Consider the following 23,646-nt stretch of genomic DNA (forward strand, 5'->3'; position numbering starts at 1 on the left):
GTTATCGGCGGGAAAGAATGGGCCAGAACCGTGGATGTGTCCTCTAGTTCTGGCGCCGGACGGGAAACTCCCCCGTTTCCCGTCGGAAAACCACGCTGGGGATCTAGGGCTGGCTTTTGTATATCAAAACATGTCGCATTATTTGTATACTACAGGGTCGTCTATGCTGAACCACTTTTAGTACATGAACCGTTATCTCTCGCCTCGCGCTATTCTCTCTTCCTATCGTTTTTTCTTTTCTTTGGGCCCTGCTATACTTCCCCGGACAGCTCGTGTAACGACTCCTATCGCATCCAAAACATTTGTCCTATTTTAGGACGCCTGTCATTATATTTGACACTGTGGGATTGCCCCTCCTCTCGATCGAAATCCGATAAACGAGTTTTCTCGCATCCCCCAATTTTCAACACCATGGGGAGCATCATGCCTTCCGCCGACGACTACAAGCCGACCTTCAAGACGCCCTGGATTGAGACTCCCCTCGTCGAGTCCGCTGCCCTTTCGCGGGCGGCTGGCTGCCGGATTTTCCTGAAGTTGGAGAATGTCCAGCCCAGTGGCTCCTTCAAGTCTCGTGCTATGGGCAACCAGATCCTTTCTCATCTCCGCAAACCCGAATACTTCAACCGCCGTGTTCACTTCTACGCCTCATCCGGTGGAAATGCCGGACTGGCAGCTGTCTGTGCTGCCCGCAGCCTGGGTTACCCCTGCACCGTCGTGGTACCTCTATCTACCAAGCCCTTGATGGTTGAGAAATTGAAGGCCGCCGGCGCTGCGGATGTGATCCGTCACGGTGACAACTTCTTCGAAGCCGGCTCTTATATGAAGGAAGTTATTATGAAGCAACGCTCGGAGGAAGACAAGGAAGTGGCCAACATTGCCCTTCACCCATTCGACAACGAGCCTATCTGGGAGGGAAACAGCACGATCGTCGATGAGCTGGAGAAGCAGCTTCCCGCTGCTGCCAATACCGAGGAGGAGGAAGTTTACCGCGGGCGGGCACTTCCCTTGGACGCCATTCTGTGCAGTGTCGGCGGCGGCGGCCTTCTGAACGGCCTGGTCATGGGCCTTGAGAAGCGTCGGTCCCAGAAGGCAAACGGCCAGTCCGCCACTGGTCACTGCTACATGGACGTCTCTAACTCTGACTCCCACCACCACACTGCCACCACCAACCCCAGCCCTGTCCACCTCCTAGCCATCGAAACAGACGGAACCGACTCTCTCGCTGCTGCCATCGCGAAGAAGTCCCTCGTCTCCCTCCCCAAGATCACCTCCCAAGCCACTTCCCTCGGCGCCATCCGCGTCTCGGAAACCACCTTCCAATACGCCGTCTCGCCCCCTCCCGGCATCAAGGTGCATAGCACCGTCCTCTCAGACGCCGAAGCCGCCCGAGGTGTCCTCCGTCTCGCTGACGATGAGCGTCTCCTCGTCGAGCTCGCCTGCGGTGTCTGCGTCGAGGCGGCCATCGGCGACGCTGCGACTGCCACTACCGCCGCCACCGCTGTTTCGGCGAGCCCCGTGGCTGGAGGCCAAAGCTCCAAGAAGCGGAAGAGGGACTCTGCTGATGCTGTTCCTCAGCGGGACGAGGGCTACGGGGATGACCGGTCCTCGTCGACAGATAACGAGACTGACCTCGAGGCGGAGGCGGACGTCGGCGACGTCAACGTCACCTCGACGCAGACCCCCGAGTTCAGCTCCAAGTTGAAGCAACTCGTGCCGGACCTGAATGAGCAAAGCCGTGTTGTCATCATCGTCTGCGGTGGAAGTAATGTCACCATCGATATGGCGAGTGAATACCGTCGTATGTTGGCTGAGGGTTGGGTCTAATTATAATGAATGTTTATAAAGATTTCTTTTTTTCGGCTTTGCTTTGCCTCGCGTTTGATATATACCTCCTATAGTCCCTTTTCTCTTTTTACTTCATGGCTTTGGCACTTCATGGCTCTATTGTTACCTTTTCATTTCTATTGCATACAGGCCAGCACGTGTTTAGAAAAAAGAAGATTCATTTAATCAAATCTTGAATATCAACCACTAGCTAAGATCTCAAACGGCAATCTGCTGAATCCGGTAATCCCAATAATTCTTCCGAATAGGATCATACTTCTCCCCGAGGAGAGTCAACATCTCCACAGCGCGAGCCCCCTTCTCCCCATCCTGCGAATAAACATCCGCCAACCACTCAATGGCATGACTACTCTTCACCTCATCCGGCGAAACAACAAACTTCCCGGCAAACTCCTCCCACTCTCGAAGATCTCGTCCAGCAGCCCTGAACACCCCCGCGCATACCACCACGGACTCCGATTCTCCGGCGCCCTGATGATATGCATCTGAGCATACTTCAACTCACCATCAACAAGGTCCTCATCGATAACGGGCAAAACGCCCGTCTCACCCGTCGAAAATGCCGCATTGCCCGCATTTGCCATGCCCGCGTCGGGCGCGTCCTGGCGCGGTCCAAACTTCAGCATGTACCGGTGATTCCAGGCGGAGTTGTTGCGGACGTCTAATTTGATGAGGGAGTTGATGTCTTCGACTTCGCGGGGCGTATCCCACAACGCGAAGTGTCGGACAAGCCAATGCCGGTATGTCCAGACGTGGTAGTTCTTTGAGTCTTCGGCGAGCATTTCCATGAGGAAGTCTAGTTCTTTAGGGGGAGGGTGGGGAAGTGTGCACTTGAAGCCATGAGGACTTGGCGGTGGTGCCTGTGGGAATTAGTGGGCTGGCTCGTATTTGCAGGATACCTGGGATACAGACCAGATTTGGTAATTTTTGAGGTATTTTAGTGAGACGCCGTTTAGCCACTCCAGTTCTTCGAAGAGGTCTTTGTCCAGCGCGAAGAGGATCTTTGCGCGGTAGATCCTGGCGTATGTTAGGATTTGGCTCTCATTGCGAGGGATAATTGCTGCCCGGATAGTAGATATACATACCATACAGTGTAGTGTGCGGGATTCATGGAGATCACGTCCTTGGTCAACTTCAAGGCCCGCTCCGACATCTCATTCGCGGCCATCACGGCCCGCAAATACGACGTCGCCTCGAGGTAGTCGGAGGGATAGGCAATCGTTGCCAGCGGCATCGCACCGGATTCGGACCCATCATCCAGCGGGATTGGGGTGATGGATGCCCACTCCGGGTCATTGGCGTATTTTCCTGAATCCATCTTGGAGATCTTTTCAAGGTGCCGGGTATCAAATCTGCGGGGCAGCCCTGGACGGACACGCGGGAGTCGACGCTGATTAGCACTTTATGTTGGTGCTGGCACGTGTAGATTGCAGGATGCGTAAAGGCGTTAAATCAATTTCTGCAAATTATCTTGTTAGTCGAGGGGGACTGGGTTCGAGAAAGAGGGTGGCGGCTACCGTGGAGGTGGGGCGGCGTCGCGTTGTGGCCTGAGGCAGAAACAGAGGAACGAAGGAACAATGTTAACAAAAGCATTCATCTTTTAGCTTATCCGGACATTTGATTCGTTCCAACAAATTACAAGGCAATTGAAAATGTTAGAATGCTTCTAGGGTTGATTCGATATCCCATGAATTGGTTCCTGAGCTTCCTGACGCAAAAATATCATATATTGGCGTTTTCTACGAAGCACGAAGGTTCGGCCAAGAAGAATCAAAGGCAAGTAGACACGCTAAATTATATTCATGTTCATCAAAACAGAAAACAACCGGAAACAGGTGATCAATCATAGTACTAAGTAGCTAGCTCACAGGTGCTGTGCGTATTGCAAGTCCATTGCCGATGCACAAGGTTGTGTCTGAGTAACCTTGGTAGGGCTACGATACCCCATCACATTTGGAATTATATTACATTAGCAATGGTTTCCGAATACCCGTCAAGGTATCGCGGTTCCAGTAGAGAGGCGAAATGGACCTACAGAGTTCTGAATATAACGTACATGCATCTGATATGCGAGGAACTTTCTATTAGATGTATGTATAATAGTGAATTGATTTTTAATTTTCTGCCGGCAGAAGAAGGAGGGGGGATTGGAATGTAAAAACAGCCCTTTTACAAGGTCAATACAGAAATCTGACCCCCATTCATCCTCTATATATATCGAAGAAAAGTCCCTTCCATGCAGGCAAAAAGAATTTGAAACATCAAAATCGCCTTAAGTTCTCAAGGCTATACCCCACGGTGCCTACTGTTATGCTCTGAAGATGGCCAGTTTCAGTACATTGTCTGCTCATCCTAGGTGGGACTCCACGTGTCACATTGAGATCGTCAGTAAGTGACATGTGTTGCTGCTTAATCTTCCTGCAATTTTCTTCCTTTTAATACTTTTGAGATCTCATATAGCATCTAACGTTTTGACAGGTGCCTTGATAAGTCTATACACTTGTGGTGTAGCGTTATCTGTGAATCAAAACAATTCGGCCCTTGGAATCCACACCAATCCGCTCTTTGAATGCATTCCATTTGTACCATGGAGAGGTATAAGTTCCACATATGATCAGGCCAGTGTCCACATTCATATCTTCAAAAGTCATTTTGGAAATGACTGCATCTCTTGGAGCAACTCATGAGCCGGCATGACTGGCGAATTCTTGCCAAAGAAGTCGATTTAGCGAAATCTTCAAGTGGTACAATTGCTAATCAAGACTTTCCATGAGCATTCAGTATCTAGGTGGCGAACAGTGCTGCTCATTCCACTGTGTTGATACGAATTCAAGCGTCAACAACTGTAACGCTTGCAGGAAAGCCGTGCGTCGTCTCGTGTTATTAAAAAGGTGAAATAACTCACCCTCAAAATTCGCAGTGCACAGCAGGCTTCATCTGCTGCAGTGGATCTTGCATCAATATTAATAGTGATTTAAACAACTGTGGCAGATGCGTGCATAATGTGAGCTCAGTCAGATCTTTATGCTGATGTGAAAACCATCATTGATGAAAGCGTCCTGCTAGTGCCCAGCAGGAGCATCCTGTCAGAACGGAACCTGTCTATGTGCAAGCTTTTGCGCGTAGTCTAAATTTTGGGGTCGAAAATGGTCCGTTTGCTGTCGCGGTGGGCGACTTTAACGAGGATGGCAATCTCGATGCGGTGAGAACAAATTATGCCGACAATACGGTCAGCCTCTTATTAGGGACTGGACTAGGAAGCTTCCACGTAAAGACCACATTTAGCGTTGGCGTAGTTCCATTTGGGGTGGCAGAGGGCGACTTGAACAGAGATGGCCACAGCGGCGATAACTCGGTCAGCGTTTTTCTGGGAACTGGATCAGGGAAACTCCAATCACAGATTACATTCAGCGTGGGCTCAATTCCGTATGAGATTGCGTTGGGTGACTTCAACAAAGACGGCCACATTGATATTGTGACTGCGAAACAAGACATGCAGGCCAGCAGTAATGACACAGTGAGTGTCCCGCTCGGACCGGGATCAGGGGGCTTTCAGACTCAGGCCGTATTCGGGGTCAGGGAAACACCAATTTCTGTTGCAGTGGGAGTCTTCGATAAAGACGGCAATCCTTATATTGTGGCCACAAATGCCGTAAGCAATACCGTCAGCGTTTTGCTCGGGAATGGAGCGTGGGACTTCCAAACGCAGGTCACGTTCGACGTGGGAATGTCGCCAGTAGACGTTATAGCTGACAACTTCAATGGAGATGATTATCTGGATAATTTGGTTGGCAATGTTGGTGAGAATACCGTGGGCCACTTGCTCGGGAAGCCTTGTGATTCTTAAAGTATCCTGTGGTGGGTGGTTAGCTGGGGGTGATACCTTGCGACATGGGGGGAGGTCGAGTTAGCAATTCCTGTTTGAAACTCGAGAGGATCAACTTATCAAATTGAATGTTGAAGGAATTTTATGCGTTCTACCAGGAGCCACTGGCAGTATTCTGTTCACTGCTTGAGGTTCAAATGCTACTGCAAAGTCCCCGGAAATAGCACCGGGCACGTGCCGCGTACCGCCACCAAGGAATACGAGCAGGCTCACCCCAACATACTCAGCACATCATCTCGATGACCTGTCGCTAATACTTGATACCCACCACTACCTCAGGTGCCTTGAATACGGTCGCAGTTATATCTAGGTATACTCATCGCGTCTCGATGGTCAGGAAACCCACAACCAAATCCCTAGAGCCTCCTACACTCGGCCAAGATGCCGCGGAGCGCAAGCGTGTGCTGAATGTTTTAGCACAGAGACGTTACAGTATCGTGTCTTTCTTCTTTTTGTCTTCCATGCACTAATCGGGTTGCACAGGACGACGAAAGCGAGAGCGGATGCAAGCGCTCGAGGCTGGCGCAAAAGACCCTACAGTTACACAATTTCATTCAATGACGGTTGACGAGACTACTAAGAGTTCGGCAACTAATAATACACGAATCGTACCTGTCACTACCACTTGCGACCCTGAGTTGAATCTGACTTCCAGTTCGAACTTACTGGCTGATCCCGAACCAAATTCAACATTGTCTCTGCCCATTTTCGATCTGCCTAGTTCATCAACAGACAGCTCTGTGGAAGAGCCAACAGGCCTGGACATGGCCGAGCCATGGGCAGTCTCTGACGCTATCACAAATCGGCTTTGGTCATTTGAAGCCATGGACGCAGACCTAGAAACAGAACTACACAATTTGGGCGACCTGAATAAGCAGTTCGGGAATGGCTTCACAAGCTTCCAAGGCAGTGATACTTTCAACATCTCGGAAGAGCTTCAGGCTGACGACACGGCGTTCTTCACATTTCCCGACGATCATACTCTTGAAGTCCCGTCGCTCACTCTTCTCAACGCTGCTATGAGAGTCGCCCAGCAGCTGAACGTCTCTGATATTATCTGGGACATGACAGCAATAAGCCCTTTCTATCAAGGGCTACATCACAGTGACTCCGATTCGTCACTCTCGCCACCATCCCTGGATTCCGGTCTATCAACATCTAGACCATCGCCCACAAACTCCAGTTTACAGATGGACCCCAATGAGCTACCTTTGCATCTACAGCCAACGAGAACACAGCGTCTCATTGCCCACCATCCGCTGCTAGACCTTCTGCCCTGGCCCAGTACCCGCGATAAAATGATTCAAGTTTTCAATCTCCCCGTCCACATGCGACCGAGTAATGCACAGGACCCGATGGGACTTGTTCGGTTTGTCTATGACATGGAAGACGAAAGTGGAGAAGGGGTCTTGGTCACTGGGCAGAATCCGTTTGAGCCCGGAACATGGGAAATCGGTCAACTACTTTTTGAAAAGTGGTGGTGGGCATTCGATACGGCTGTTGTTGAAAGCAGCAACCGTTCTAGGAAGAATCGGGGAAAGGCGAAGCTAGTAATACGTGGATAGAATTTGTTCAGAGATGAAAGCTATTGGAGTACTTGTTTCTGAAGGACTGATCTTCTAGCCCACCATTGTTATGCATCTACAATTTGTTCCTCAAAGAGGATCTCCAGATTCAACAGCTTTTCCCGCGCGCAGAAGCGTCCAAATCGGGATTGAGACACTCCAAGCCCAGATACCTGTACGAAGATAGCTCGCAGCCTCCGATTTGACGCCCATGTATACGGCCATGTATAGAACTCGTGCGGCCAGGTAGTCGAAAGCCAAGTAATTGAGGTCTTTGGCGGGCAGCTTTGCCAGATTTCCTGCGAGCTATCGCATTGATTAGACGGGTATTGTGACAAAGTCACCTGGAAGAAAGGATTCGTACCATTGCCGCGGCAAACATTGGGATTCCCTCCATGGCATTCAAATGTGCTCCTCGGGCTCTGGCGAGCTTATCCCATACTTGGGTTGAGACTTTGCCTTTCAGATTAGCTAGGTTCTCTCGTGGTCTGGGCATTTGTTAATAGGCAGTACGTAAGGGTGTCTCCGTCTTGGCTCACAGGATGTTGCTTGATTGGTCCTTTGCGTTGGCCATCATCTTCACGAGATAGTAACTGTGGGGAGCAATGCCCAGGCCGTAGGCCGCGATGATGGAGTGGATTGAATAGTTGTTGCTGGACATGGTTGGAATAAAGTGTGGGACTCCACAGAGTGCTTATGATTTGTCTTGTGTTTGTTTTGAAGATATCTGGCAATGGATTCGGCCTGCTTATAAGCGAATAGGGCATAACGGTAAGGGCCAGGATCGGATAGGACTCTCGGGGGGGAGGGGGCTGCATGTCGATCTTATCTCACAAGAAAGTCACTCTGGCCCCTCGCCGCATGAAGACTTCGTTATTCGCAGGCAGTTTTGGTCGAAGGCGACGTATTGGTCATTTCGTTAGGGTGACTGCGTAGGGGGTCGGAGTAGTAGTGTGAGCATAACGTTATGTTCTTGGCAGGGATTGTTCCCCGAGATGTTATGCCCGTCTCGGCGACGGCCTGAAAGATTCTGAGGATTTCGCACCGTTCATAGTATTTCGCACATGCATCTTAAGACAATAAAAAGAAACAAAGTGTCTTTTTGGCTCTGCGCAAAGGGAAACAGCCTCGCGATGATTATTAGGCCGCTCAAACGCCATAGCACGTTTGATTCCTTTCCTGAAAAATACCGGCAACTCTGATCACGAATGGACGTACTTCGACAGAGTCTCAGTCATAACCGAGTGCAGGCATACTTTCCTTGAACTCGGTCGCGTTCAACAAATTTTCTCGGAAAGAGAATTTACCAATACCTCCGAATTGCAATGCAATCGATGCCGCTGGCTGCACACTGCTTCCGGTCTCATCGACACACACGCTCCTGTCTTTCGGGATCTTGATATGCCGAAAACAGCCCTTCAATATGGAGTCATCCCTGTGTTGGTCTTGCACAATGAGCCTGACTGGTTTAAGGAAGTCCATATGGTAGCACGTGAGCGAAATGAAGTTGCCGATGTCAAGTCTGCGTGTTTGGCGCTACTGTAAAGGACGAACGGCCATCTGCAATCGTTAGACTGATATCTCAAGGTTCCGATGTGCATTTTTCGAAAAGTCTTGAGAGGCAAGTCCCTGATGAGGTACAGATCGAGGATCGCATTTCGGAATGATCAAACCTAGTCGATAGATCATCGGTTAAGGCATTTGTTAAGAGAAATCAAGCAGCTGGTGCCAGATAAACTGAACAAGACGCACATTTGAATGCACGTCCTGCTAATCATTTTATCCTAGCTTCATCAAGCTCATGCAAGAGAACGGTCAGGCGATTGCTCTCTCTTTCCGGAAGTCCCAGTTCCAACGCCTTCATTAGAGCTTCAGAAATGCATCGTGGGCACGGCCCACAAGAAAAATATGATAACACTGGCCCATGCTACAAACAACCACTTCATGCTCAGTGTCCAGGAGGCGGGGTCCGATGGTCCGCACATGCTTCATTGGAGCCTGTCAACAAAAAACAACACTTTTCTAATTCCCACTCTGGCAATACTTGCATCTTTAACTGGCGAGGAGAAAGAAAGTCGCGAGAAAGTTCTTAGATAACCTTCAGCCCGATGAGAGGGACCACATGTGCGGGCGCCTCTATATCAAAAAGCAGGGTGTTTCTATCGAGGCAGCATACGAACAGGTGCATGCTTTGAAAGAAGCTGGCATCGAATTGTTTGGTAATATTTCTCATGGCACTTGGACTTTCGGTGCTGCTATTCTGACTTTTTTTTAGTGGAAGCGATACATAGACTCATATAAAGGGTACTCGGGCCGGTGCTTCGGTTCATGATGAGTTGTGAGATTATGTTAATTGGTGTGGCTTTACTCCTCCTGAGGCTCTGGTTTCGGCAATCTCAAAAATCGCAGTCCGATTTGGGTTCTCTGATCGTGGCAGGATCGAAGAGGGCGGACTAGCAGATCTTGTGCTGGTATCAAGGAATCCAATGGACTCTATTGATGCTCTCTCCGATATCAAGGGTGTTTGGAGAAACGGAGAGCGGCTTTTGGTAAAATTGAGAGATGGTTTGGTATTCACATACGAAGCTCAAGAGTCATCCAACACCATTTGCACCAGGGTTTGTATGTAGATTTAGGTGAATGTCTCTCCGCCATTCTTCAAATATTCAATCTCTTCCTTGGTCGACTCTCTTTCAACCGCTTGGTTGCGATGTGGATAGCGACCAAACCGCTCAATGATAACCTTGTGTCTCCTCTCAAAATCCAACATGTTATTCACATATGCTCGCACGGCATCCTTCTTTGCAAAGAGGATAGAGTAGCATTTTTGTTCGTCTTCACTGAGGGTTGCAACATCCTTCTGGAAGAGTTCTTCAACGTCCTTGGCAGTGTCCTCGTGAACTTTCATAGCCTGCTCGTGAATAGCAAGAGTTTCCGAGTGCATCAGAGGCAGATGGAACCAGAATCGATACGCAAGTCGATAACGCATGTATGATGACTGCGTGGGGACACTGGATTCAATGGCGCGTAGAGCGATCCCTTGCGCGAGCGGGTCAAAGCGGTTGAAGACGATCTTCGATGCGTCGCCCCGGTAGCAGTTTCGGGGTACCTGGTCTAATAGGATGACCAGGCTAAGCCATACCAAAGGTGAACTATGGTCAACTGCATCTAGAATATCTGATGCGGATGCATTGGAAGCAAGAATGGCCTCCAAGGCTGGTTGAAATTGGGAACTGGGAGGTGTGAGTTGGCTTGTCGAGGTTTATAGAGGAATCATGACTTACATGCAAGCTTCGTCAAATTCAGAGTCTCTTGTAAACCACTTCATCATTTCAGTTTGTCCCGGAAGGATCAACGCATCCTCGTTGCTGAAATGCGCGAACCAGAAGCTCCGGATATCATCGAGGAGCGCAGGGGTGATGGTCCGCTTTAGCGCCGCTGCTGTGTTTGCCATGGTCGACGTAGATGAATGAAAGAACCGCTGGATAAATGCAGGTCTGATTTTGTCATGCACCTGGGGTTGCCTGGAAGCTTGTCTCCGAGGAGATGTAGAGATAGACCCTGGTTGCAGCAATGATGATTTCTGTGACAGGCTCAATTGGCAAGTTTTCCTCGCGGGGAACTGCTCCTGTTAGCTCTTGTTTCAGAACTCAAGGACAATTCGCTGACGCTTACCCTGCTCGGTCGTAACAGGTGGGCCATAAGTTACTGAGTACTTTGAAGGACCAACTTGCGTCGTCGTCCGCCGAGTCCCGTCACGGGAGCCACACGTGATGTGAGGCCAAGACCGCGAGAAGACGACGCATTCCACTCGACTTGAACATTCATGATTCGGGTGAGTGAAATGTAGAAAACGGAGTAAACTTGCCTCGTCATTCTTTTAGTCGGAATGGCACCATTGTCGGCAAAGGCTAAGAATACCATTTGTGGTTGTGCAGTGAGTAAACATGTCAATTTTTACCTGATTTTCGCTCAATTTCTATCACTATCGAGTATATTGCCCTAGTTAAATCAGAGAATGATAGGATTACATAATTCGTCTCTAGATAAGACAGCAGATCAGCAGGAAATCCTGCTGGATGACAAGTCCATCCTGCAGCCTCGACCTGCGCGGCGGCTGAAAAAGGCAAAACTTTCCCGTTATCTCGCGACAAGCTTAGCGCCTCCCCGCATTTTACGCGGGCGGCCAACTTGAACGCTAACGCGGCCCATGTCGGATCTCTTCCTCATCAACCTGCGTGATGCGGCGAGTCAAGAAGTCACGCAACGGGTGTGCCCGGTGCAAGAGTAAGCGGGTGCGTGGTGGTCCTCGGATCGTGATCAAGATGTGACTCCCACTCAACGACCTGACCCTGCTAACCCCGGATCAACAGGTCAAATGTGGAGAGGAGAAGCCTCACTGCAACCGCTGCACCCGCCTGGGGGTCCGATGCCCCGGCTACGTTCAATCCTTGCGTTGGGTAACCAAGTATGATGAGCCCAGTCCTGGTGCTTCGTCCGATGGCAAGGCTGCAAGTCCTGCGACCTCGCAAGCTCAAGGCCCTGCGAAGTTGCCTTCTGGATTGTCAGAGGAGGTACTGTCTTTTGGAGATGCCAATGCGGGGCCTCCGCACAACCCTGATCCGTCCAGCTTTAGCCTTGATGGGCCCCTTGGTCTCTGTGACAACCTGTGGGATCTGCCCGGCAGTGGATCATTGCCTGAACTCACGGATCTATGTCCAACGTCTCCGATCACCTCATCCTCGGCTTTTACACAGGCTCAGGAAGCTGTTCATGACTTTGTGTCCTCAGGCGATACAACTGCAGACCTGTCGCACTTCCTATCGTTGATCGGTCCGGCTCATGGCGAAGAACAAGGCTGCAGCACCAGTATATACCGAGACTTCTCGCCATCGGCCATCGTACGCAGCTATCCGCCTGCTCCCCAACAGTCAAGCTCTCGAGACTTCATGTCTATCTCTCGTCTACTGAATAATCCGTCATGGACGTTGATCGAATATTATTTCAAGGAGGTGGCAGCACTATTCTCCAGCTACGACAGCCAGATGAATCCATTCCGCACCACAGTCTCTCGACTCTGGGGCTCGTCGCTAGCCATGTGCCGCACTATGCAAAGTATGGCCGCTGCTACGCTCGTGAATGATTTCCCACAATTTGGGCCGATGGGCCGCAAGATGCGCGATGAGGCCGTCGACATCATCACCCGTGAAGCAGTCATGGACGATAAGGCGCTTCTCGCCTTGCTCATGCTCGGACAAACTGCAAGCTGGCATGACCCCAAAGATCTAGGCGTCTCTTTCTTCAACCTTCTCCGCAAACAAATCAACACCATAGGCTCCAATAGCCACGAATATCAAAATGACTTTATCAAAAGCAGCAGTAACAACTACCGCTTTTTCGAAGAAGCTCTCATCTATTGGGAAATGCTCCTTTCCTTCGTTGCTGATAACGATATGGTCTTCTCCGACGACTCGCGTGCTTCTTCAATGGGTGAATCTCTCGTTCTCCAACGAGTTCCACACCCATGGACTGGCATTGCCCGCGACACGCAGTTCACCGTCCACGAGGTAGGCCGACTCGTCCGACGTGAGCGCAAACGCATTCGAAGCCGGAGATTCACCTCACAGGAGGAAATCACCCGCGCTCAGGTGGCCATTGAGAAGGCCCGGGAACTTGAAGAGAGACTCCTTGGCCTCGCCCATCCGACTGAGGCAGAGATTGTCTCCCCGGGCGACGACGAAACACCCGTTTGGCACCTTCTCACCATGGCCGAAGTATACCGCTGCATCGGACTGATGCAACTATACCGAGTCTTCCCAGACCTCCTCCGCAACCGCCTCCCAACTCCCGGATCAGCAGCGACCCGAGACCCATTCTTCCCAATCGATCTAGACAGCATGAATATGTCAACGGATTTCTGCGACACACACCATAATCACAATCACACAAGCGGAAATCCCGGTCGAGCTCACAATACCCAAACCTCTCCCTCCACAACATCTAATACCTTCACCACCGCCCCGGCAGATCCAGAGCCCGACACGGACACGGACACCGAATCACTATACAATAACTGGCTTACCGAGTTCGCCATAACAACCCTCTCCCGACTCAAAACCATCCCCCTTGAATCCCGCACAAGATGTCTCCAACCTCTCCTCCTCGTCGCGGCAAGCAGCGAACTCCGCCTCCCACACCCATCCGCCCACACTGAACAACCCTCCCATCAAAATAATCAGAATCCAAACCTCAACCCCGAATATCCGACCAATTCAAACGGCCCCGAGGACCAGGATGAAACACCCAGTATTTCGATGGACGCCATCGAAGTCTCTCGCACAAGAAGATTCATCCTGGGCCGTCTCACCTCCTTCATGCATGTCCTTCCGCCGAAACCGATTAATGTCTGTCTGAAATTGGTGAAGGAGGTTTGGAAGCGGATGGATGCCGGGGAGACGGATGCGTACTGGATTGATATTATGATTGAGAAGGGGTGGGAGACTACGATGGGTTGATTTTGTACCCGTCTTACATGTAGTACAAGTAAATATGAGCTTTCAACAGATACGGGAGGACACGTTCCACCCTGCTCGGGTACCAAAGCAAGTCCAGTTACGATGAATGAGCTACGAATTTGCAATAGATTGGAACATACACAGCATAGTCTGCTTTCTCTTAAGACTTAACCTAGAGTACGTACTATTACTGCATTCACAAGTCATCTCAAGTGGAATTGTATTAAGTATCGCGCACAGCCCACCCCAAAATGGACAGACACCAGCGCCAGACATGCACATGCCAGACCCGAAAGGTTTTTGTTATAAATAGTAGTAGTAGTAGTAGTAGTAGTAGTAGTAGTAGAGAACAACAAAGTCCGAAGAAACAAAAAAGCAAGACGTCAACGAATCATTGACATGACTTCGAGAGGTTCGGAAAAAGGGGTGTATAATGCAATAGAGGGTAATGTGTACACAGAATGGGACAGAATGGAAAGTTAGTACCAAGCAACCTTCAACGAAGGTCGTGAGGCCTGAAAAATCTCATATAAGAGGGAAGGATGGGAGACAAAGAGGCAGAACTGGGACGCTCATTGCGTAGCGCGTTTCCAGAACTTCCAGCCCTCTCTTTTCTCGTGGGTGCCAACACCAACGAGTCTCTCGATGCCCTCGGGGCCGTCTGCGTTCTCAAATTTCTGCTGGTCGATCTCCTCGCCGCCCTCTTCGTCCGAGCCGTTACGCAGGACGGCTGGGTACAGTACACCGACGCCGTCTCCGCCTAGAGTGGACTCGTACTTGGTGAAACCTTCCTCGGCCAGCTTGGATTCCAACTCGCGTACCACCTCGGGCTTCGCGTCTGGACGGAGCAAGGTAATCGCACAGCCACCACCGCCGGCTCCCGTCAACTTTGTCCAGCCAATGTCGGCGTAGTCGACCAATTCGCGGATCCGCTCGAGACGCGGGTGCGAGACACCCAGCGAGACGAGGAAGCCATGGTTGATGCGGATGAGGGTACCGAAATGTTCGATCGTGCTCTGGGGGTTGCTGTCCAAATTGGGGGACTCGATGAGACTGTGCGCAGAGCAGGTGACCTGGTCAATGGCGTCGAGAATGGATTCAGTCACGATAGGGTGCGCTTTCTTCAGCTCGCCGACCTTGGCGACCTCAGTCGAGGTTGAGCGGGACTGGCGCGTATCCACGAGGAGGAGGGGCAGTTCGGGGAAATCGGGGAGGAAGGTGACGTCCGGGGGTTTGAGGTAATCTGAACGTTTGAAGATTACGGCTTTGCCGCCTGCGGCTACTGTGTTGTCGACACCACTGGGGTTGCCATGAATGCAAAGCTCGCCAACAAAGGCCCAACGATTGATCCGCTCAATTTGAGTTTCTGCTTCCTCGGGCGGTTGATCAGGATGGGGGCCAGCGAGCGTGCGAATCTGGAGGAGGAGTGCGGAGCTGAGGCAAACGCAGACGCTGGCGGAGCTGCCGAGGCCTGCGCCAGTGGGGATGTTGGAACGGAGGGTATAGATTGCGCCGGGGCTTTGCTTGGAGCCGAGAGAGAGGAAGAGGTAGAGGAAGGCGGAGGCGGAGCGGACGTGGTTCTTGCGCTGTTCGTCAGGGACGCCCTTGGAGACGCCCTCCAGGTGAGGTTCGATGGCCGCGACGAGTTCGGGGTCCAATGCCGTGACGAGGTCGTAGTAGAACTTCTTCTTGGACGGTTGCTGGAAGATGTCCCACGGCAACTCGTCAATGTTCCAGGTATGAGCGAGGCCCAGGTCGCGGAAGTTCAATGTGATGGTGCGGTGAGACTTGGAAAGAGTTGTGACGAGAAGATAGGAGCGGAGCGAGATGGCGGCGGCCAGGGCAGCCCTGCCGTGCACGACGGCGTGTTCCCCATACACAATGACCTTGCCCGGTGCGGAGACCATAAAGGCCGGGGCCATGGGCGACGAGGCCTTGCGAGACATATTGGGCCGGCGCGGCTTTGTGCCGTTGGTGGTGGTCGAGCTGGTGGACGAGGAGGCGCTGTCGGAGTCGAGGTGGTCGCCGTGGCCGTTCATGGCGGACAGGGAGCGATCGGGCAAACTGGTGTGCAGCGTGTCGTCGAAGTGTGCTACTGGGCGACGAGCAGTCGAGGGACCTCTGACGCTGCCGTTCAATTGACGGGCGCTGGCAGCGGACATGGCCAGAAAGGAAATGGGGAGGAGGAAAGGGGGCGGCGGGGGCGCAGTGATTTAACGGCAAGGGGGCGGCGGGCAGGTGGACGAGGACATGGGCATTGCGCGCACTCTGCAGCCAACTCGTAGAGAACAGCCACAGCAATTACTCCGGGCTGTTGTTTGCTTTGGGCAACGTCGCAGGATGGAATAGTAATCAGTGCTCCCAGCTACGGGGTATCCCACGGCACGCGAGGACCCAATCCGGAGGGGTACATTGCGCATTGGTCAGCGGGGCGGCGGATTGGTTTAGCGGAGGCAAATGTCATTTCTTTTTTTTGGTTTAGTTTACGTTGCTAATGAGAACTCGGCAGTTTGGTACCCTAGAGGCGCTGGCTTTGTGGGGGTCCAACCGCTGTTACGCTGTTTCATTGATTGGGAAGGTAGTTAGGGCAATCCTAGGCGACCAAATATCCTATAGTACACTCACGTACATGTATACACCTGCATAAGTTCTGTAACAAAGACATTAATGTGGCTTGTACTTAAACACTAAGAATAGGATATACTTACCACTAGCCCCTAGGCATACATAATAAGTAGCTTGTTCCTGCCTCGACCCGCTGATCCCCGGTGGCGTAGACCTGCAGCTTGCCTTCCAATCGTTCTTCATCGCGTCTAGCCGATCCGAGGTGACACCCAGTTGGTATTACTATAATTGTATATGCCCTAGGATACCTGTACATGAACTAGCTACCCTAGGGTAGTGTACTAACAGGCACTACATACTGCAGTGGAAATAAAAACCAGACAAAAATTGTATTTACTCCATAACAATGATATGACAATGATATGACAATGATATGACAATGATATGACAATCCACACGCTATGTATCAAAATGTTACAGGTTCATCGTTACGGTCATGCTGTTGCTGTGCACAAGCAGGCACGGCGGGAGTCCCTGCCACAGCACTGCCAGGTCACTCAGGTACGAGGCGGAGTCCTCCTCGCTCTTCGAAGTCCCCTCGACCGGCGACGGCAGCGTCGTGAAAATCACGGCTGTGTCACTGCTTTGCTGCACCATTAGCTCGTTAAGAATCAGATGCTGGGCCCGGCTAGGAAGATCGTTGAAGGACAACGGTACGGAAGCGGGGCCCGGGAAGCCCGATGCCGTCTGGCTACTTTGCGCACTGGGAGAGGTCGGCGAAGGCGCGGAGGGATGACGCGCATAGATGGAGTCCACCGGCAGCTTGTTCTGGAATCGCGGCGGGGAGGCGTTGGCGGCAAACATGATACTAGGGCCAGCGCCCTCGTCTGTGTTGACCCGGGCTTCGGGGATAGGTGACGAGCTGAACCGATTACTAGAGGCATTTCGGCTGATGGGTGGACGCGCCGTGGGCTGGCTTTTCGGCGAGGCGTCGTCTCCGGTTTCGATGATCAAAGGAACCGTTTGGCTGGCGGAAGATTCATGGCGGGGCGACGACCTGGACTGGACAGGTCGGTGGGGAGACGGGCTCAGGCTGGGGCAGCGGTCGTCGCTCTTGGACCGGCCTCTTGGCCGCAGCGGGCCGGAATTCTCGTTGTCGTTGCGGCTGCTGGCCGTCTCGGTGGGCGCAAGGCTTCTTTGCTCATCCTCATCGATGTCAGGGTCATCGGCATAATGATCAAGATCGCTGTCATCGCTACTCTCACTCGACGAGTTGTCGCCGTCGTAGTCGACAAAGGCATCGAGCAAACGGTGGGTCTGCATGCCTAGACTAACGCTGCCCAGAGCCCGGAAACTGGAGACGGATCGTCGGCGCTTCGAAATCAACCTCCGCAATCCAGTGACACGCTGGTGCAAGGGTCTGTTCCCACTGTCTTGGCTGGTCGGGCCTTGCCACGTCGACACGCGGTCGAGGTGCAGATCGTCACCTGCGGTCTCTTGCTCCTGCATGTGCTGGAAGCGGTTGCGAGCTTTTGTGACTCCCTGCCACCAATCCTCCTTTTTGAGGACGATGTGGACATTCTCCTGGGCATCGGCCATTTCGGGCGAGGTGTCACCATTGACAATGACACGATAGGCCTTGAGATTCCCGCAGGCAAGCCAGAAGACGTGAACCTCGGCCTGAATGCGTAATTTTTCGAGAAGAGCTTCCACTCGTCCACGCTCATCTGCAATGTCGGTTTCGTACTCAACAAACACAGCAACTCGCAATCGATATGTCTTCTTCCACGAGGGCACCGTGTTCAGAATACAACCCAGTTGAAGAATCAGGGTGTAGGTGTCAAAGTTCGTAGTCAGAACATTCTTCTTGCTCTCGATGTCCGCACCAAGCTCTGCAGACATCTGAATTGGCCACAGGTCAATGTACTTCTTGGTGTGACGTCCATGTGGATCAGGTAATTCCAGATGCTCGAAGCCCTTAGCGACGGCAACATTGATGCGGAGTTTGAAAAGCAGATCCTCCAGGATGGTAACGTAGCTTTTGCAGTCCATGCCTTTATCGGGCAATTCGGCGTCCGAGCTGTCAAACCGAGATCCCAGGACGGATGATCTTCGCCGGGATTTTGAAGACTCCCTGCGGTTGCTGCTAAGAGACAAACTTTCGACTAATGATTGATCTTCCCTATACTGATCAATAACGACGATGTTTGGCCTCATACCTCCCAGTCCGGAGTTGAGCACGATGTTCCGCATGCCCCATTCAACGGCGGGAGAGATAGCGATGTTGACGAATGCTTTGATTTTGGAGTACTCGACGTACTTGGTCCATGCCGTTTGTTGGCGACGAGCCTCTGGTACAGCTGCGGAGAAGTCATCGGTAACCAAGACATGGCCCAGGACAAACAAAGCTCCTTTCTTCAGGGAGTTGCAGAAAGAGACCATTTTGTATTGTCGGTCCAGATCGCTGACGAAAAGCAAGATCTGAGGGCGCCAGAATTTCACGTGCTCCTGCCGTAAACGAAGCAGATACTTGCGCACTTGGTGGTAAATCAGACTCTGACTGACATCACCCCAGGACTTGGGCGGCGAGGTATAATGGATCAAGAGGAAGAGGATGACGAGAATACCCACACATCCACCGGCATATAAACCATCCACAAAAAACATGCTGACTCCGCTCACAACTGTCCCTGTAGCAGCAGTTTGCCAGTTGAAGTAGTGGAAAGATGGCCGGAAATTGGGAGCTGATCCGATTTTCAATAGGAAGCAAGCCAGATTTGTCACGAGAAAAGTCATCAGATAAGCCATGGTCACGAAGGAGGCGATACGATTAATATCGAACAACATTGTGATCTGGGCAAAGACGAAGGTGACTATAATGGCAAAAACGGGGTCGTCGCTCTTCTTGGTGCCTTGACTGAACACACTGAGTCCGGGAAGCAGGCTGTCTCGGGCGATTGCCTGAAGAAGCTTTGCGGAACCAATAACTCCCATGAGTGCGGAGAAGAAGCTAGTCGCAAATTCTCCCAGGAGGATGAGGCTTTCAGAGGCATTCACGACTTGGATCACGTTCGCATTGTTATAGAAAGATTGCCTGGTAATGGAAGAAGCCATTGCAACAATCACCAGTGCGTACGTAATGAAGGTCAGGGCAAGGCCTGACAGAGTACCCTTGGGGATTGCCTTGCTCGGATGCTTCAGATCGCCTGACATGCTTGCGCCACTAGCATGGACGTTAGCGAAAGTACATTTAGACACTGAAGAAATCTTGTTGACTTACGCAAAGATACCTCCAGTCGCAGGGAACAGAATGCCGAAGAGATCCTGGAAGTTTTCCCTCCCCTTCAACTGGCTACCCGCCGCACCCTTCGTGAGGTGGGGCTTGAGATTCTCCATCAGGGTCTGCAAGCTTAGACCCGTGAACTCCACGCGCTCCCTTGGGGAATAGAATGGCTTCATGAAGATGGCGGATAGCGGAATGCTGAATGTCGCGACGAGAAGAATCACAAGAAGACCATTGCTCGCTCTTGCAAAAATAGAGCTTCCTGCCAGGCAGATGGCCGTACAGAGAACCAGGATGACAGTTCCCCACAGATACTGCCACCAAAAGCCCTCTTGGAGGAAATTGGCCATGGAACCACGGTTGCTACCGAAGTTCTCCGCAAAGCAGTCGATCAAACCGACCGCGTTCATACCGGTGTTGAAGACATATCCCAGATAGAACACGATGCCGATAGATCCACCGAACTCGGGGCCGAGCGATCGCGAGATCAGGTAATAGGCACCTCCACCTCGGACAGTACCATTAGACGCGATTGCAGATAGAGACATCGTAGTCACTAGGTTAATCATGTATGAGGCCACCAGCAGTCCTGAATACTCCTTTTAGTCCCACTCCGAGCTATGTACGCACCGACCACACTCACCCAGTATGCCGAGTAGCCCTGCCTGACCCAAAATGAAGCCGAAACGCAGGAACATAAGAATACTCAGCACATTCAATGTTGTGGGCACGAAGACTCCAGAGAATGTACCGAGTTTCTTTGTCTCCTCTGCTGCCCGATGCCGATGTCCATTCTTGTCCTTCTTATCCGCGCTGGAATCGCGGAGGGGCCCTGCCGATAGGGATAGTTGGGATACCTCATGATCACCATTGTCTTGACGTTCATATTCAGCTTCTGTTCCTTTGTTCCACCATCGCGTTAGTCCCCCGAGGAAGGTTGTCGGGGTAGAAGTACGGCGGCTTTCTGCGGGCTGTGTCGGGTTCACTTCGTGGTGCCGAGGCCAAATATTGGATGGCCAATGCAGCAGTCCCCCTCCTTCGCCTGTAGTATCTCCGTGTTCATTCGGGTCGAGACGAGAGACGTCTTCTTCGGCGGTGCGAGTCGAGAAGTTCGGGCGTCGACGAGACATCACGGTATCTCTGCACCTTGGACGACCGAGACACTCAAGTTGGAGCTTTGAAGGCCAGGAAACACCACCGCCGACCCCAATCGATCTCAGCAAAAGAAATAAGAGGCGAAAGCAGACTCGCAAGGACCTCACCACCTGCGTCACAGCGCGTCGGTGACGAACTGCGATTGGAAGATAACGCGGGGAGCCACAAACTTGCAAACAGTGCAAACTGTCGATCGGGCTGGTCGCTTCCTCGAGGCGGACTTGTCAGCTGTCACTCTCCGACTCGTACTGTGACGCTTCGAGCTTCTGCATTCGGAGTCATCTTGCACGTACCTGAACCGCTCATGCGTCGGGATTCTTGGCTACACCTTGAACTGATGCCCGTTGAGAGTCGCCAGTCGACCTGACCCCTGACCATGGACAACGGAGAGAGCTCCTCATTGAACCCGCCCCGGTCGATGCCTATTTCCACCTCGTCCATTCGATCCACGTCGCCGGCGCCGGAGGCAAACCGACAGGCCTCGATTGCTCGACTTGCGTCGCCGATCCCTTCGCCATCGCTGGGGACTTCGCTTTCATCTCGACCAGGAGTCCCCGCCAACCGCTCCGTCTCCATATCAAACACCAACACCGCCTTCAACACCGAACAAAATTTCCGATATGTGGACAACCCGTCCTCGCTCCCGGGTCCCGGTCAGTCCATGATTGCTTCTCAGCTGCAAGAGAGCTTCGGCCGCTCGCCCCCGAACTTCGGGACTCCATCCCGGGTGGCTGCGTCCCCCGCGCTGCAAGCGGTTCACGATAACCGACCTGTAGGCTCTCAATATGGCTCCTTCGACACCAAGAACGACTACGAGTCAAATGGGCCGGCACCATTTGAAGATCCGGAAATTGTGAGGAGACATCTGGTTATGCCACCGAATGTCTCGGAAAACCGAGACGCCCCCTCGGAGCTGGGGACCAGCATCGGCGACGACGAATTCTCCAGCTTGCAGCTCCAGGGTGGGGATATCACCCGGCAAGTGTATAAGTGGGCCGAGGATGCGGAGGCTGAGGCCGCAGGTCGTTTCGCCCGCAGCAAGAGTTTCAGCGTCAGTCGGCCTACCCCTGAGGTAGAGACAGAAGATATCCACACGATTCGGGTTCCTGGTGGTTTCCGTCGAGATTTCCTGCGTAGAACGGCGGGAAGCCCGCATCGTGGAAGTACTCAAGGGTCAACTACGGGAGGAGCTCCAGCACCTCCTCAACTTCCCACGACAAGCTTCATCGAGTTTTTAACACTTTATGGTCATTTTGCCGGTGAGGAGTTAGAGGAAGATGATGAGGTGCTTGGTCCAGATGAGTACTTTTCATCGGACACCTGGGATGAGCAAGATGAAAGCAGACAGTCTGGGGAAGATGCTGCACTGCTTCAAGGGGACATTGCCGGTCGTCGAAAGCGCAAGCATAAACAGCGTGCCCCTGCTGGCAACACTACCACAACCGGTGCGGTCATGTTGCTCCTCAAGTCTTTTGTGGGAACTGGAATTTTATTCTTACCCCGCGCATTCTTGAACGGAGGTATGCTGTTCAGCAGCATGGTGCTGCTGGGAGTCTCGTGTCTGAGTTACTATGCCTTTATCCTGCTAGTAAATACTCGCATGAAGATCGAAGGCTCCTTTGGTGACATTGGCGGAATCTTGTACGGGAAACACATGCGACGCATCATCCTGGGATCGATTGTGCTGAGTCAGTTGGGATTCGTTTCGGCATATATCGTTTTCGTTTCACAAAACCTGCAGGCGTTTGTCCTTGCCGTGAGCAAGTGCAAGTCCTTCATTGACATCAAGTTCATGGTGGTGATGCAACTGGTCATCTTCTTGCCTCTCTCTCTAATCCGCGATATCAGCAAGCTTGGGTTCACCGCACTCATCGCAGACGCGTTCATCCTGCTGGGTCTGCTGTATATCTATTACTACGACGCCAATACCCTTATTGGGAATGGCGGCATCTCGGATATCGTCGACTTTAACCCGGCCACCTGGTCTATGTTCATCGGAACGGCGATTTTCACCTACGAAGGTGTCGGTCTCATCATTCCCATCCAGGAATCGATGAAGCAGCCCCATCGGTTCCCTGGTGTTCTTGCTGGCGTCATGGTTGTTATTACTTTGATCTTCCTGTCGGCCGGCGCTCTGAGCTATGCTGCCTACGGATCAGCCACGAAGACAGTCATTCTCCTCAACCTGCCTCAAGATGACAAGTTTGTCAATGTGGTTCAGCTCCTTTACTCGCTGGCGATTCTGCTGAGCACACCATTGCAACTCTTCCCTGCCATCCGTATCCTCGAGAATGAGCTGTTCACCCGCAGCGGCAAGTACAACCCATTTATCAAGTGGAAGAAGAATGCCTTCCGGTTCTTTTTGGTTATTTTGTGCGCTATCGTCGCTTGGGCTGGTGCCGATAATCTAGACAAGTTTGTCGCACTAGTCGGAAGCTTCGCTTGCGTTCCCTTGATCTATGTTTACCCGGTAAGTCACTTTCCTCTTTCCTTACAATTTCAAAGGGTAATTGCTAAATATTATCTCGCAATAGCCCCTCCTTCACCTTCGAGCCTGTGCCAGATCTCGACGCCAAGCAATTGCCGACATGACCCTGGCTGTTTTTGGTACCATCTGCTGCATTTACACAACCGGACTCACTCTTCAAAACTGGGTTGGAGGCGAAGTTGCCCCAAGCCCTGGCTACTGTGATTCCGTTTAGACGTTTTCTATGCCAGGGATACCACAGTTGGTCTGATGACTTCTATCCTTGTTTCAACACTAGAGTGTCGCATGGCATCCTTTCTTGTTTCACATGCATGGGCGAATAACTATGCAAATTTGGTGTTTGG

General features: G+C 51.8%; 10 protein-coding genes across 10 annotated transcripts; 5 read left to right on the plus strand and 5 right to left on the minus strand.

The window, feature by feature from the left end:
• Positions 1–411: 411 nt before the first annotated feature.
• Positions 412–1,824, plus strand: N7532_009411 (putative L-serine dehydratase; the record flags this gene model as incomplete). The annotated part of the gene is made up of 1 exon (XM_056621902.1): positions 412–1,824. One exon carries the CDS (start codon positions 412–414, stop codon positions 1,822–1,824), a length of 1,413 nt encoding a protein of 470 aa, XP_056472708.1.
• Positions 1,825–2,043: 219 nt separating this feature from the next.
• On the minus strand, positions 2,044–3,163 carry ramB (bifunctional protein farnesyltransferase/protein geranylgeranyltransferase; the record flags this gene model as incomplete). The annotated part of the gene is made up of 4 exons (XM_056621903.1): positions 2,044–2,330; positions 2,351–2,705; positions 2,745–2,862; positions 2,931–3,163. The coding sequence occupies 4 exons, from the start codon at positions 3,161–3,163 to the stop codon at positions 2,044–2,046; spliced, it is 993 nt and encodes a 330-aa protein (XP_056472709.1).
• A 1,867-nt stretch (positions 3,164–5,030) lies between these two features.
• On the plus strand, positions 5,031–5,692 carry N7532_009413 (FG-GAP repeat domain-containing protein; the record flags this gene model as incomplete). The annotated part of the gene is made up of 2 exons (XM_056621904.1): positions 5,031–5,047; positions 5,131–5,692. 2 exons carry the CDS (start codon positions 5,031–5,033, stop codon positions 5,690–5,692), a joined length of 579 nt encoding a protein of 192 aa, XP_056472710.1.
• Positions 5,693–6,495: 803 nt separating this feature from the next.
• On the plus strand, positions 6,496–7,296 carry N7532_009414 (uncharacterized protein; the record flags this gene model as incomplete). The annotated part of the gene is made up of 1 exon (XM_056621905.1): positions 6,496–7,296. One exon carries the CDS (start codon positions 6,496–6,498, stop codon positions 7,294–7,296), a length of 801 nt encoding a protein of 266 aa, XP_056472711.1.
• Positions 7,297–7,386: 90 nt separating this feature from the next.
• Positions 7,387–7,957, minus strand: N7532_009415 (MAPEG family protein; the record flags this gene model as incomplete). Its single annotated transcript, XM_056621906.1, has 3 exons — positions 7,387–7,602; positions 7,661–7,784; positions 7,836–7,957. The coding sequence occupies 3 exons, from the start codon at positions 7,955–7,957 to the stop codon at positions 7,387–7,389; spliced, it is 462 nt and encodes a 153-aa protein (XP_056472712.1).
• Positions 7,958–9,928: 1,971 nt separating this feature from the next.
• On the minus strand, positions 9,929–10,750 carry N7532_009416 (DUF924 family protein; the record flags this gene model as incomplete). The annotated part of the gene is made up of 2 exons (XM_056621907.1): positions 9,929–10,529; positions 10,581–10,750. 2 exons carry the CDS (start codon positions 10,748–10,750, stop codon positions 9,929–9,931), a joined length of 771 nt encoding a protein of 256 aa, XP_056472713.1.
• Positions 10,751–11,537: 787 nt separating this feature from the next.
• On the plus strand, positions 11,538–13,811 carry N7532_009417 (Zn(II)2Cys6 transcription factor; the record flags this gene model as incomplete). The annotated part of the gene is made up of 2 exons (XM_056621908.1): positions 11,538–11,591; positions 11,670–13,811. 2 exons carry the CDS (start codon positions 11,538–11,540, stop codon positions 13,809–13,811), a joined length of 2,196 nt encoding a protein of 731 aa, XP_056472714.1.
• A 572-nt stretch (positions 13,812–14,383) lies between these two features.
• On the minus strand, positions 14,384–15,973 carry erg12 (mevalonate kinase; the record flags this gene model as incomplete). Its single annotated transcript, XM_056621909.1, has 1 exon — positions 14,384–15,973. One exon carries the CDS (start codon positions 15,971–15,973, stop codon positions 14,384–14,386), a length of 1,590 nt encoding a protein of 529 aa, XP_056472715.1.
• An 877-nt stretch (positions 15,974–16,850) lies between these two features.
• N7532_009419 (putative cation chloride cotransporter) lies at positions 16,851–20,789 on the minus strand (the record flags this gene model as incomplete). The annotated part of the gene is made up of 3 exons (XM_056621910.1): positions 16,851–19,599; positions 19,657–20,248; positions 20,303–20,789. 3 exons carry the CDS (start codon positions 20,787–20,789, stop codon positions 16,851–16,853), a joined length of 3,828 nt encoding a protein of 1,275 aa, XP_056472716.1.
• Positions 20,790–21,190: 401 nt separating this feature from the next.
• On the plus strand, positions 21,191–23,516 carry N7532_009420 (putative amino acid transporter; the record flags this gene model as incomplete). The annotated part of the gene is made up of 2 exons (XM_056621911.1): positions 21,191–23,284; positions 23,349–23,516. 2 exons carry the CDS (start codon positions 21,191–21,193, stop codon positions 23,514–23,516), a joined length of 2,262 nt encoding a protein of 753 aa, XP_056472717.1.
• Between the last annotated feature and the right edge of the window lie 130 nt (positions 23,517–23,646).

Source organism: Penicillium argentinense, assembly GCF_028826775.1.
Source record: "Penicillium argentinense strain IBT 30761 chromosome Unknown utg000009l_segment0_segment0, whole genome shotgun sequence".
NCBI lineage: Eukaryota > Fungi > Ascomycota > Eurotiomycetes > Eurotiales > Aspergillaceae > Penicillium > Penicillium argentinense.